Source organism: Coregonus lavaretus (assembly GCF_964263955.1).
Source record: "Coregonus lavaretus genome assembly, chromosome: 14".
Classification (NCBI taxonomy): domain Eukaryota; kingdom Metazoa; phylum Chordata; class Actinopteri; order Salmoniformes; family Salmonidae; genus Coregonus; species Coregonus lavaretus.
This window is the reverse complement of record NC_140001.1, coordinates 34,983,961-34,997,136: the sequence shown is the minus strand read 5'-3', so window position 1 is coordinate 34,997,136 and position 13,176 is coordinate 34,983,961. Positions and strand designations below refer to the sequence as shown.

The window sequence follows — 13,176 nt, the reverse complement described above, 5'->3', positions numbered from 1 at the left end:
AGGGGTTATTTCTAAATCAAATATAAGGGTATAGTGTGATAAATAGCAGCATTTTAAAACTCTAAATGTTTCATTCCTGAAAGGTCCCCTTCTGAACACAGAAGAGGTGCTGCACAATGCATTTATCTCCTACCTTTGAAAATAGAACCATCCCAAATAAACGCTATGATTTCATGTACTTTTTTCTAGAATCCATGTTGTCATTTTGCCGTGCTATGACATTCACAGTGACCGAGAAAGGGGGGAAGGTGAGTGGTGAAATGTTTACTTTTCTGGTGATTAAAAGTGATGGAAAAGAAAGTGGGTCAATGGACAGAACATTCTATATCTGTCTCCTGTGAATGAAAAAGAGAGGAGTGAGGAGCATTCAGTGTGCCAGTTTGCGTCTTCAGCTCAGAATACGTTATTGCACCCACGGGAATGATCTGCATTTCTTTGTCCCCAATATTATACGCTAACATTCATGAAAAGGTTTAAAGAGCATGAAATTCCCTAGATGTTTCCAACTTTTTTTAATGTATTTATTCTAAATGCACCTTAAAAGTTGGACTGGTAAAAGTTGGTAAAGTTCAATGCTCCAGACCTCTGTGCATATAGTAGGCCGAGTATGTGTGCTACTACCAGGATCCTATTATTACCTTCAAGATTACAATTGTATTTCTCTTAACCACATCTCATATCATTAATAGCACATAAAGACGGGACCTTACTGGGCGATATCATCCCTGACCTCTTAATCTGACATCATACTTGCTTTAAGGCATTCTCTTACTGACTGACTGGCTTAATACTGTAATGTTGAGCACCTTCTCTCTGCTCCCTGTGGTAACCATCATCTATGGAGTACCGTGACATAGGATCCTGAGCCCCGTATAAAGGAAATGCAGCTACAGGTCTATCTTCTGGTAGGGTAATACACCTCTCTGCGTTGTCGGTCTTTCTGTTTTCCACCACACAGCTGATTATTGATACCCAGAGAACGAGAGGAGAAGGTATGTCTGTGTGAGGCATTTGGCATGAGTACGGTAAGTGTGTGTGCGTGTGTGTCCTTGTGAAACAGAGATGAGGTGACAGGGAAGGGATCCATTTGAGTGAATGAGTGGACTGCAGTAGGGCGAAAGGCATTGATGATCGATGACACAAGCAGTTTAGCTTTTGGTGCTTTTGCTGGGAGCACCCTCCTTCTCTTCCTTCTTCTTCTGAACTTCATCCTCATTTTCCTCATCTTCCTCCTCATCTCCATCTCCATTCTCCTCTCCATCCTCTCCCTCCTCTCCTTCCTCCTTGTTCTCCTCTTCCTCCTTCTCTTCCTCATCCTCCTCCTCCTCTGGTTCCTCAGGCTTGGCTCCCCTCATCCTGTAGGAACCCAGGGCGTAGGAGCGGCCGGACGAATAGGAGAAGCCAGAGTAGCCTGACTGCAGGATGTTTCCGCCCACTGTACTCAGACGGCACTCTTCACCTTCCAACAGCTTCCTGAAGAGGGGGATGGAGATGGCGAGATAGGGATAGAGAGGTAGAGGAAGAAAGAGTCAGTTTACACACATTTATCAAATTCTACTGCTGTGCTCACTAGGTATTCAATTTTTTTTTTTTAAGTGGGGGGGGTGCTCATAAATCTTTCAAAGAGACACTGTGGTGCATCAACAGTGTGCTGATTGCTGAGCTGACTAAAATACTGACTAAATCAGAGGAAGAGAGACTCAGTTTACAAATGTATCAAATTCCGACCGTTCATACTTTTCAAAGCAGTCGTGGATGTGTTCAGTCACTCTGCTGACTTGGAATTAAAATGTGGAAAAAGTGTTCATAATACAGGAAAGGCACTGAGGTTTGGATCAACTATATGCTGACTGCTGACTTAACATTATCAGACATAACTCTTAGACTCAGATCAGGTGATGACTGACCTGTAAGCAGCGATCTCAATGTCCAGGGCCATCTTGACATTCAACAGGTCCTGGTACTCACGCAAGTGACGGGACATCTCCCCCTTGGTGCTGCGGAGGGCAGACTCAAGCTGCTGGATGGTCTCCTGCAGGCAGATTAACATCAGGATGTGTTACCAATGATAAAGGCCTCACTATGTTAATTTCCTAATACCTCACAATGTACATTTCCAAATACCCTTTTACATGTGTTGTGCTACAGTGCAATTGCAATGCCATCACACATACCATCTGTGATATTACATTTACATTTTAGTCATTTAGCAGACGCTCTTATCCAGAGCGACTTACAGTTAGTGAGTGCATACATTTTCATACTGATATACACCTGTTACTTAAGAGGGGATCATTCTATAGAATCCACAGGGTAAACCCTGTACTGTAGCAATTACAGTGGTGTACAGTAATAGCCACCCTGTCATACTCCACGTACCTGCATCTCTCCCATCTCATTGCTTTGCCGGTCCTCCATCTCAGCCATCTGCCTCTCCAGGGCCTCATTGTGGCCCCTGAGGGCCTCGATCTCCAGGGTGCGGGCCTGCACCTGCCTGCGGTACTCATTTAGCTCCTCCCTGCTATGCTTCACCTGGTCCTGGTTGCGGGCGGCCACCTCGTTCACACTGGCGAACTTAGAGCGGTACCACTCCTCGGCCTGGTTCTGGTTCTTGGCTGACAGGACCTCGTACTGGGCACGGATGTCCTTCAGGGCCACGGCCAGATCGGGTTGACCATCCCTCATGTCCATCTCTACTGACACCTGGGACCAGGTAGGGACAGAGGGGTTAGTTAAAGGGTTGGGTATGATTACCAGGTGTGAAGAGAATGCTTCACTGGCTAAATAGATACATCTTTGTAGTGTAGTGGAGATTCAAAAATGATAATGTTTTGCTTTAGTATTCGTTATTATATTATTTTAATTTTCGTAATAATTCTAATTTACTGTAAATGTGAAGTAGGCTATCATAATAAATCCAAACCAAAATTGTTGCAACATCCAGTTTTACTAATTTTGTTGTTGTTCTTTAACCAAATATAGTAGAAGGTTTGATAATCACTATTGAAATCTATGACAAACCACACAGACCATCATGGGCTGATAGTAGACACATGGGAGCTATGAGCCTTGGGCTAATGTGATCTATCCAGTGAGGTAAAATGCTGAGGGCTGATGTATCAACCACTGAGTCAGGGCTCTGTGCACCATCGTGGGTGTTGCTTTCAATCGCTTACATGGCAATTATATCTCCAGCAAAAGAAAAGCCCCTGGAGAAAACGAACAATTAATTATCTTTCCGATAATGAAGATTCTCTGTTGCATCAATTGACATTAAATTATTCATCAGACTTATTTTGTATTTAAAGAAAAGTATTTAAGAGTACTATCACCTTATCCAATGATGTAGCCAAAATGCCACTGCCATCTAAAACACTGTAAGCTACAATAGTGTTGTTTAATTGTTACCTTGATTAATGATTATATTGCAATTAACCTTGTGTGGGACAACATGAATCAATACCATGTTGACAATCTTGTAAATAACAACAGCTAGACTTAGTGCCAGCAGTAATTCACCTATAGATATCATCCTTTAAAATGTGTTTACAAAGTGTGATAGTGATAGTTGATCATCATGAGATTGACTACTTAAATTCAAAATCTTTATTTTTTAAATGTTCTGAGTTGACCCTGACCTATCACGCATCCCCCCTGCATACTAGGTCGACCACACCTAGATATTGCGCAACTATTTTTCTGCATCATCAGTGGGAGCTCTAACACCCCTATCAACCCAATGCTCCCCCTCTTTCTCCCTCCCCCTCTCTCCCTCCCCCTCTCTTCCTCCCTCTCACTCTCTCCCTGCCTCTCTCTATCTCCCTCCCGTTCCTTCTCTTTTTAGCAACCACACTCTTGCTTTAGACTGTATAACACTTTCGGACTATGCACAGACACGATTTTCAGTAATCATTTAAACCATTTCAATTCTATTTTATAGTTATACAACTACCCCCATAGTTTATATAGTTAGTATCCTATCTCAATGCTGGGTTTGAATTGGCAGATGAATTGGCAGAGAGGGGAGGGAGTACTGCATGGTGCTGTTTTACGCAGAACCGCAGTGCGTAGTGTTCACTGGCTTCAGCACCAAGGACAGCGCATGTGCTGTGAATTAACTTTGACTCAGTGAATGTGGATCCACAGTAAATGTGAATGATAAGATAGCCATATGATAACACTCTATGAACATTGTTAGTTATTTGGCACTGGTTATCACCATGGCACATAAACGTTATCATCAAAACATACATTGCCTAACTTTTCCCATGGTGTATATTTGGTGTGATATTCGGAGGTGGGGAGAAGGGGAGATGAGGGTGACAAGTGACAACTGATGGGGGTCATGAGGGGTGATGTGATGTCGGCACCTGTGTGGCTTGCAGGGAAGCCTGCAGCTCTTGCAGCTCCTCCTCGTGCACTTTCCTGAGGAAGGCGATCTCATCCACCAGTGACTCGACTTTCTTCTCCAGCTCGAGCCGGGACATCGTGGCGTCATCCACGTCCTTGCGGTAGCTCTTCAGGGTGCCCTCCGCCTCCTCGCGGAGCCTCGTCTCCTCGTCCAGCTTCTCCTTCACGCGGTCCAGCGTCTCGTTCATCTGCACGCAGTCCAGGTGCATCTGGCTCTTTTCGTGCGCCAGCTCCTCGACTCGCGCCCTCAGCTCGCGGATCTCCTGCTCGTACAGGTTGTGCAGGCGGGAGGGCTCTGTGTGGCGCTGGCGCAGCAGGGTCACCTCGGCATCCAGAACCTTGTTCTGCTGCTCCAGGTTGTGGACCTTCTCGATGAAGGAGACGAAGCGGTCGTTCAAGCCCTGGAGCTGCTCCTTCTCGTTGGTGCGGATGATTTTCATCTCGTTGGTGACGGCCGTGGACTGGGTCAAGTCCATGGAGTCGGGCATGGAGGAGTGGAAGTTGCGCCCGGCACCCACCTTACGGTAGCCGGAGGATGTGACCATGGATGGGGAGCCATAGTTGCGGTGTGCGCCGCTGGAGCGGTATCCGCCGGACTGGCGAGAGGGGCTGCTGCCCACCGACATGCGGCCGGAGCTCTGGGGCGTATCCCCGAAGATCTTCCGATAGGAACTGCTGGAGTAGACGTTGCCAGAGTAACTCATGTTTGCAGGTGGAGAAGTGGAATGCTAGTCTGACCTTTGCTGCTTGCGGAGTGCTTTCTCACTGCCCAGTGTGAGAGTGTGTGTGGAGTGTGGGAGAGAGAAAGAGAGAGAAAGTGAGATGCGAGTGAGGTCTGGCCAAGACAGGTGCTTTTATAGTGATGAAACTCGAGCATCATTTGACGCAGGGGCGGCAGCAGGGTAAGGGAAACCTGCAAGCTCCTGCAAAAAGAGCTATTATCAGGGGAACACGAATTCATTCATGCTGCTCCTTGCCGTATTTCAGGCAGGCAACTTGTACGTATTTCAGGCTAATCCATGCTGTACAGACATGACAAGATAGACCTTTGGTCAATGAGAGAACATAAAACGATGACTTATAGGGGACATATAAATAGTTAATCATAATAACACCAATAGGCTAGGCCTACTAATATTCTAATTATAATGATTTTACTAATTGAAGTGGAAAACTACTTCACTATTAAATGCTAATTCTGAGGCCAACATTGGACATAATAGGCCTAATTGACATAGCCTAGACTATTTCTGATGAAGTTTTGTGAAACTATTCCCATGCAGGTTATCCAATCACAGTAAACACTGTCATTACAGTTTTGCCGTGCTGTCCCAGCAGTCCAGGCATGGGATCGATGCATGTGAACTGTGTGCCAGGAGTGAGTGTGTCTAAACGGTACTGCTGTATTGCAGTCTGCAGCCATGCACCTTTCGTGCCCGACCACCGCAGTGTCTGAATACAGGATGAGACACAGACACTAAGGCCTGTTTGCATGACTCCCCCATGCCCACACATATAATTAAATCAATGCATGTCACTTAATAGCCTAACACCTATTATCAAGTTTAGCATATACTACATTGAAAACATACGCCTGTGAAATTGGCCAGTCCAGCAGACATTTTCCAGAATCACAAACCACTTTTGGGTGATGATTCAGCACGAGAGAGGGTTATTGGTGGTGCATCGCTGTCTTCCTCTCGCGCGTTGCCTCGAGCCGCTGGATCTGGCCTTGGCCCTGATCCAGGACACCGACCACGCCCCTTTAGGGGGTAAAACAACCACGCGCCCAGAGCTGTCAGGGGACTGCAGCTTTTCTACGGTTCGATCAGGACTTCTAAACACCAGAGTAGATGTAGATCAGAACAAGCATCTTCATGCTCTGTACACAGCCGCAATCTAGCCGATAATTGCAATCTTAGCAGGTCCCAAGCCTTACAGTCGTATTTTTGTCCACCCGCGGAAAAGTCTCATCACGATTTGAGACCATTTGGACTCACGCTGCCGGTAGCCTAATGCACATTACACACTCGCCTAATCAGAATACATAGCCCAATAGCGATAATATTCCATATAGTAAACATTCAACACATTTTGAATTTGCATTTACAATCACTTTTGCATTTTAAAGTATTCAGGAAGATATTCACACATTTTAAACGAGTTGTTTAGTCACTTTTACTGTTGATGGTCCAGCCTTGCGCTTGAAGATTCATGAGATATTGATCTCTTGAACTATATGCTATTCTAAAATTGCTGCAGATTGTAATTTGGGGTGTGTCTAAGCAAGGGCATGTCATGATGGTCAAATTATTCCCTAATCAAATTTTATCCGAGTCACTGAGGCTTTACATATGGAACCACAAATGCACCAGCAAGGTGTAATCGTGGTTATTATCTGAACAGAAAATAAAACGTTAAAGTCAATACCATGCATTTCCCAGATTCCCATTTTAACCAGAAGGGGGCAGGATATTCTCAGTAATGTCCAACATCTCCATTTGGCTTTGAGAGATGCAGGCCAAGGAAACAATGGGATAACCTCATCTCTACTTCTACACTGATCCATCACCATCAGCAGCTAGACAGGCTGTCTTTCCTGAGATCTTCCTTCATGAGAAAAAATGATTGTCGTTATTTATTTCATTCATACCATTCATTCATTCTCTCACAACTCTCTCCTCATAGACATTGTTTTGTTTTCTTATGGCATGTATTTTAATCTTCTCTCTGTTTTATAGCAGGCCCCTCTCAGCTCATGTGCTCCCAGACACCATCACCAGACTTTAACCAAAGTCACCTTGACATCCAGAACACAGTCTCACCCACATGTACAGACATGCACCTACAGCACTCCCGCATAGTCACAGCCTACACCTCTATCAAAAACACCTCATAATTAGTGTGTGAGACATACACACATCCCACACCCCTATCTACACCAGTGGAGACTGCTGGGGGGAGGACGGCTCATAACAATGGTTGGAACGGAGTCAATGGAATGGCATCAAACACATGGAAACCATGTGTTTGATGTATTTGATGCCATTCTGCTCCAGACATTACCACGAGCCCGTCCTCCCAATTAAGGTGCCACCAACCTCCTGTGCTACATACACCCTGCAGCACTTCAACTGCGAGCTCAGGCCAGCCATTTCCATCAGGTCCAACAGCAGGCAGCAACAAAAGGCCCATTGAGACAGGAGAGACAGGAGACGGCTGTGAGTGACTCAGCAGCAAATGACAGGCCCTCTTTCTGGGCAAACGCTGGTGTCTTCCTTTCTCCTGCTCCAGTTCAGCAAGTTAGTGAACCTCGAAATGGAAACTTTGTTGTACTGAAAGAGAGAAACTGAAAACAACTCACTGCTGTCAATGTGTAAAGAGGATGCTTTTTTAAAATCTATGAGATTGGTAAATGAAATTTGTGATTCACATGCATTCACTTTGCGGTCTGCAGTTCCTTTTCTGTTGGGATAAATGCTATTTTTGAAAAGCAGTACCACTTTGAAAGCAATTTCCTTTGAATGCTGCACTACTGACCTACAATGTCTATAGTATCTCCATGCTTTCACTCAAAAGGCTCCTTTGAAATGTTCCTATCCCAGTTGCTTTGATTTGCCAGGTGCTCATGAAGTAGCTGTACCAAAACCAACTGTATGTTACTGGCCAGTAGCCATTCTGTTTATCTTTCTTTCTTCCTTAAAAACAACTGATCCTGTCTGATGTGCACTACCTCGTCCCTCTGATCCCATGAGACCCTCCTCCTCCTCATACAGACTATCAACTCCACTCAAGCCCACTCATTCACAGCAAGGTCCCTACTTTACCTAATTTTTTTCTCAGTGGAGGGATGGGATGGTCAGTCACGTCCTCTGTCTCTCTTAACAGATCCTTTATATTCTACGATACCTAATCACTATGAGACAGAAAGGTCCTTCTACTAATATATATATATATATATATATATATATATATATATATATATATATATATATATATATATATATATATATATATAATATATAAATATATATATATATATATATTCACCTAATTTTAACATTCTGTCATAAAGAACACATGTTCAACTTCATAAAAAACTAGTTTTCCCATCTCAAGAGGTTAAATAAAAAAATGAGGAATAAGGTTTTGAAGTGTCTGTCCTATATCTAGGAGATAAAAGAAAGCACAGGAAATATTTTTTGTTTTTTTTGTACATATTTAACCCCTTTTTTGGGGTAGGCACAAAACTACCTCCATACTTCCATTCAATTTTTACACTAGTATCGGTTACCTTCAGATGAGTCCCGTGACACTTGTGGTGGTCATAGAGCAAAATGCAGAACACCATCATGTTGGTGAGAACATTAGTTAGTTTGTAGCCCAAACGGTTCGGATGCTACAAACAGTAACGGTAACAGTAACGGTAACGACTTCAGAAGAGTCCTGTTTTCATGAGAAGACTGATTTTCGGGATGTCTCATGGTCTGACAAAAACCACTGTAGCTCGGCCACCTTCCACTGCAGATGCGGAAGGCAGGCATAGGCGGATGTGGTGGATTGAGACACAGCCCATGCAGATATCTCTAGTGGATTTTGATATGTTACCTAGATTGACGCACCGGTGCGTCAGCCATAAATCCCCTTGTGACAGGAGGAATGGAAGCTTGTTGTGTACAACAGATGTTCAATGTTTCTTTTTAAATAAATATTTTAAAAGGAATAGTTTCACCATATTAAAATGAGGGTTCAGTTCACGTAACAGGGCTGACCTTAAAATGAGGGACAGACGTACACTGAGTGTACAAAAGATTAAGAACACCTGCTCTTTCCATGACATAGACTGACCAGGTGAAAGCTATGATTCCTTATTGATATCACTTGTTAAATCTACTTCAATCAGTGTAGATGAAGGGGAGGAGATTTTTAAGACTTGAGACATGGATCGTGTATGTGTGCAATTCTGAGAGGTGAATGGGCAAGTCAAAAAATTGAAGTCCCTTTGAGCGGGGTATGGTATTTTTTATTTATTTCACTTTTATTTAACCAGGTAAGCCAGTTGAGAACAAGTTCTCATTTACAACTGCGACCTGGCCAAGATAAAGCAAAGCAGTGCGATAAAAACAACAACAACACAGAGTTACATATGGGATAAACAAAAAAAACATACAGTCAAAAACACAATAGAAAATCTATATACAGTGTGTGCACATGTAGTAAGTTATGGAGGTAAGGCAATAAATAGGCCATAGTGTAAAAATAATTACAATTTAGTATTAACACTGGAGTGATAGATGTGCAAAAGATGATGTGCAAATAGAGATACTGGGGTGCAAATGAGCAAAATGAATAACAATATGGGGATGAGGTAGTTGGGTGGGTTAATTACAGATGGGCTGTGTACAGGTGCAGTGAGCGGTAAGCTGCTCTGACAACTGATGCTTAAAGTTAGTGAGGGAGATAAGAGTCTCCAGCTTCAGAGATTTTTGCAGTTCGTTCCAGTCATTGGCAGCAGAGAACTGGAAGGAATGGCGGACAAAGGAGGTGTTGGCTTTGGGGATGACCAGTGAGATATACCTGCTGGAGCGCATACTACGGGTGAGTGTTGCTATGGTGACCAATGAGCTAAGATAAGGCAGGGATTTGCCTAGCAGTGATTTATAGATGACCTGGAGCCAGTGGGTTTGGCGACGAATATGTAGTGAGGGCCAGCCAATGGTGGGTAGTATATGGGGCTTTGGTGACAAAACGGATGGCACTGTGATAGACTACATCCAATTTGCTGAGTAGAGTGTTGGAGGCTATTTAGTAAATTACATTGCCAAAGTCATGTAGGATAGTCAGTTTTACGAGGGCATGTTTGGCAGCATGAGTGAAGGAGGCTTTGTTGTGATTTAACTTTGGATTTGAGATGCTTAATGTGAGTCTGGAAGGAGAGTTTACGGTCTAACCAGACACCTAGGTATTTGTAGTTGTCCACATACTCTAAGTCAGACCCGCCGAGAGTAGTGATTCTAGTCGGGTGGGCGGGTGCAAGCAGCGTTCGATTGAAGAGCATGCATTTAGTTTTGCTAGCGTTTAAGAGCAGTTGGAGGCTACGGAAGGAGTGTTGTATGGCATTGAAGCTTGTTTGGAGGCTTGTTAACACAGTGTCCAATGAAGGGCCAGATGTATACAAAATGGTGTGGATCTGAGAGTCACCAACAGCAAGAGCGACATCATTGATATACACAGAGTATAGAGTCGGCCCGAGAATTGAACCCTGTGGCCGATTTGACACAGTGAACTCTATCTGAGAAGTAGTTGGTGAAACAGGCGAGGCAGTCATTTGAGAAACCAAGGCTATTTAGTCTGCCAATAAGAATGCGGTGATTGACAGAGTCGAAAGCCTTGGCCAGGTCGATGAAGACGGCTGCACAGTACTGTCTTTTATCAACCGCGGTTATAATATCGTTTAGGACCTTGAGCGTGGCTGAGGTGCACCCATGACCAGCTCGGAAACCAGATTGCATAGCGGAGAAGGTACGGTGGGATTCGAAATGGTCTGTGATCTGTTTGTTAACTTGGCTTTCAAAAACTTTCGAAAGGCAGGGCAGGATGGATATAGGTCTGTAACAGTTTGGATCTAGAGTGTCACCCCCTTTGAAGAGGGGGCTGACCACAGCAGCTTTCCAATCTCTGGGGATCTCAGACGATACGAAAGAGAGGTTGATTAGGCTAGTTATAGGGGTTGCGACAATTTCGGTGGCTAATTTTAGAAAGAAAGGGCAAGTTGCAGCGGAGGGTGCAGAGCTGGTGGCCGGGGTAGGGGTAGCCAGGTAGAAAGCATGGCCAGCCGTAGTAAAATGCTTGTTGAAATTCTAAATTATCGTAGATTTATCGGTGGTGACAGTGTTTCCTAGCCTCAGTGCAGTGGGCAGCTGGGAGGAGGTGCTCTTTTTCTCCATGGACTTTACAGTGTCCCAAAACTTTTTGGAGTTAGTGCTACAGGATGCAAATTTATGTTTGAAAAAGCTAGCCTTTGCTTTCCTAACTGATTGTGTATATTGGTTCCTGACTTCCCTGAAAAGTTGCATATCGCGGGGGCTGTTCGATGCCAATGCAGTACGCCACAGGATGTTTTTGTGCTGGTCAAGGGCAGTCAAGTCTGAGGAGAACCAGGGGCTATATCTGTTCTTAGTTCTGAATTGCTTATTTAAGATGGAGAGGAAAGCACTTTTAAAGAACAACCAGGCATCCTCTACTGACGAATGAGGTCAATATAAATCCAGGATACCCCGGCCAGGTCAATTAGAAAGGCCTGCTCGCTAAAGTGTTTTAGGGAGCGTTTGACAGTGATGAGGGGTGGACGTTTGACCGCGGACCCATTACAGACGCAGGCAATGAGGCAGTGATCACTGAGATCCTGGTTGAAGACAGCGGAGGTGTATTTAGAGGGTAAATTAGTCAGGATGATATCTATGAGGTGCCCATGTTTACGGATTTAGGGTTGTACCTGGTAGGTTCCTTGATCATTTGTGTGAGATTGAGGGCATCTAGTTTAGATTGTAGGACGGCCGGGGTGTTAAGCATATCCCAGTTTAGGTCACCAAGCAGTACGAACTCTGAGGATAGATGGGGGCAATCAATTCACATATGGTGTCCAGGGCACAGCTGGGGGCTGAGGGGGGTCTGTAGCAAGTGGCAACAGTGAGAGACTTATTTCTGGAAAGGTGGATTTTTAGATGTAGGAGCTCAAACTGTTTGGGCACAGACCTGGATAGTATGATAGCCTGCAGAGCTCTATCTCTACAGTAGATTGCAACTCCACCCCCTTTGGCAGTTCTATCTAGACAGAAAATGTTGTAGTTGGGGATGGAAATGTCTGAATTTTTGGTGGCCTTCCTAAGCCAGGATTCAGACACTGCTAGAACATCAGAGTTGGTGGAGTGTGCTAACGCAGTGAATAACTCTAACTTAGGGAGGAGGCTTCTGATGTTAACATGCAAGAACCAAGGCTTTTACGGTTACAGAAGTCAACAAATGATAGCGCCTGGGGAGTAGGAGTGATAATGGGGGCTACAGGGCCTGGGTTAACCTCTACATCACCAGAGGAACAGAGGAGGAATAGAATAAGGATACGAATAAAGGCTTTAAGAACTGGTCTTCTCGTGCGTTGTGTACAGAGAATAAAACGGGCAGATTTCTGGGCGTTGTAGAATAGATTCAGGTCATTATGTACAGACTGGCACATTGAGATGGGAAAAGGATATGGAAGGATATGAGTACAGTGGAGGTAAACCTAAGCGTTGGGTAACGATGAAAGAGATAGCATCACTGGATGCACCGATTGAGCCGGTCTCCGCGTGTATGGGGGGTGTGACAAAGGAGCTATCTGAGGCAGGTTGAGCGGAATTCGGGGCTCTACAGTGAAATAGTACAATACGAACTAACAGAAACAGCAATAAGCAAGGCATATTGACATGGGAGAGAGGCATAAAGCAATCACAGGTGTTATTCGAGAGAGCTAAGACAACAGCTGGTAATGGCGACGAAAGTTTGGGCTGAGGCTAAACAGATAAACAGGATGGGGTACCGTATAAAGGAACAGTCCAGCAGGCATCAGCTGTATAGCTGAGTGATCATAATAGGTGAGTCCGGGAGCAGTTCGGTGGCTGCTACGGCACAGGCGAGCAGGAGGCACGGCTGTTGATTGCGTGTGCTAGCGGGCCGGGGCTAGCAGATGGATCTTCGTGGTCGTCGTCGCAACGGGAAGCCTGTTGAAAC

At 44.6% G+C, this 13,176-nt stretch overlaps 1 protein-coding gene across 1 annotated transcript; it reads right to left on the bottom strand.

Moving 5' to 3' along the window:
- Positions 1–1,148: 1,148 nt before the first annotated feature.
- Positions 1,149–5,335, bottom strand: LOC311141970 (low molecular weight neuronal intermediate filament-like; the record flags this gene model as incomplete). Its single annotated transcript, XM_084177504.1, has 4 exons — positions 4,371–5,335; positions 2,380–2,703; positions 1,908–2,032; positions 1,149–1,473 (listed from the first exon to the last, which is right to left on the bottom strand). The coding sequence occupies exons 1-4, from the start codon at positions 5,112–5,114 to the stop codon at positions 1,149–1,151; spliced, it is 1,518 nt and encodes a 505-aa protein (XP_084033630.1). The 5' UTR covers positions 5,115–5,335.
- Positions 5,336–13,176: the final 7,841 nt, after the last annotated feature.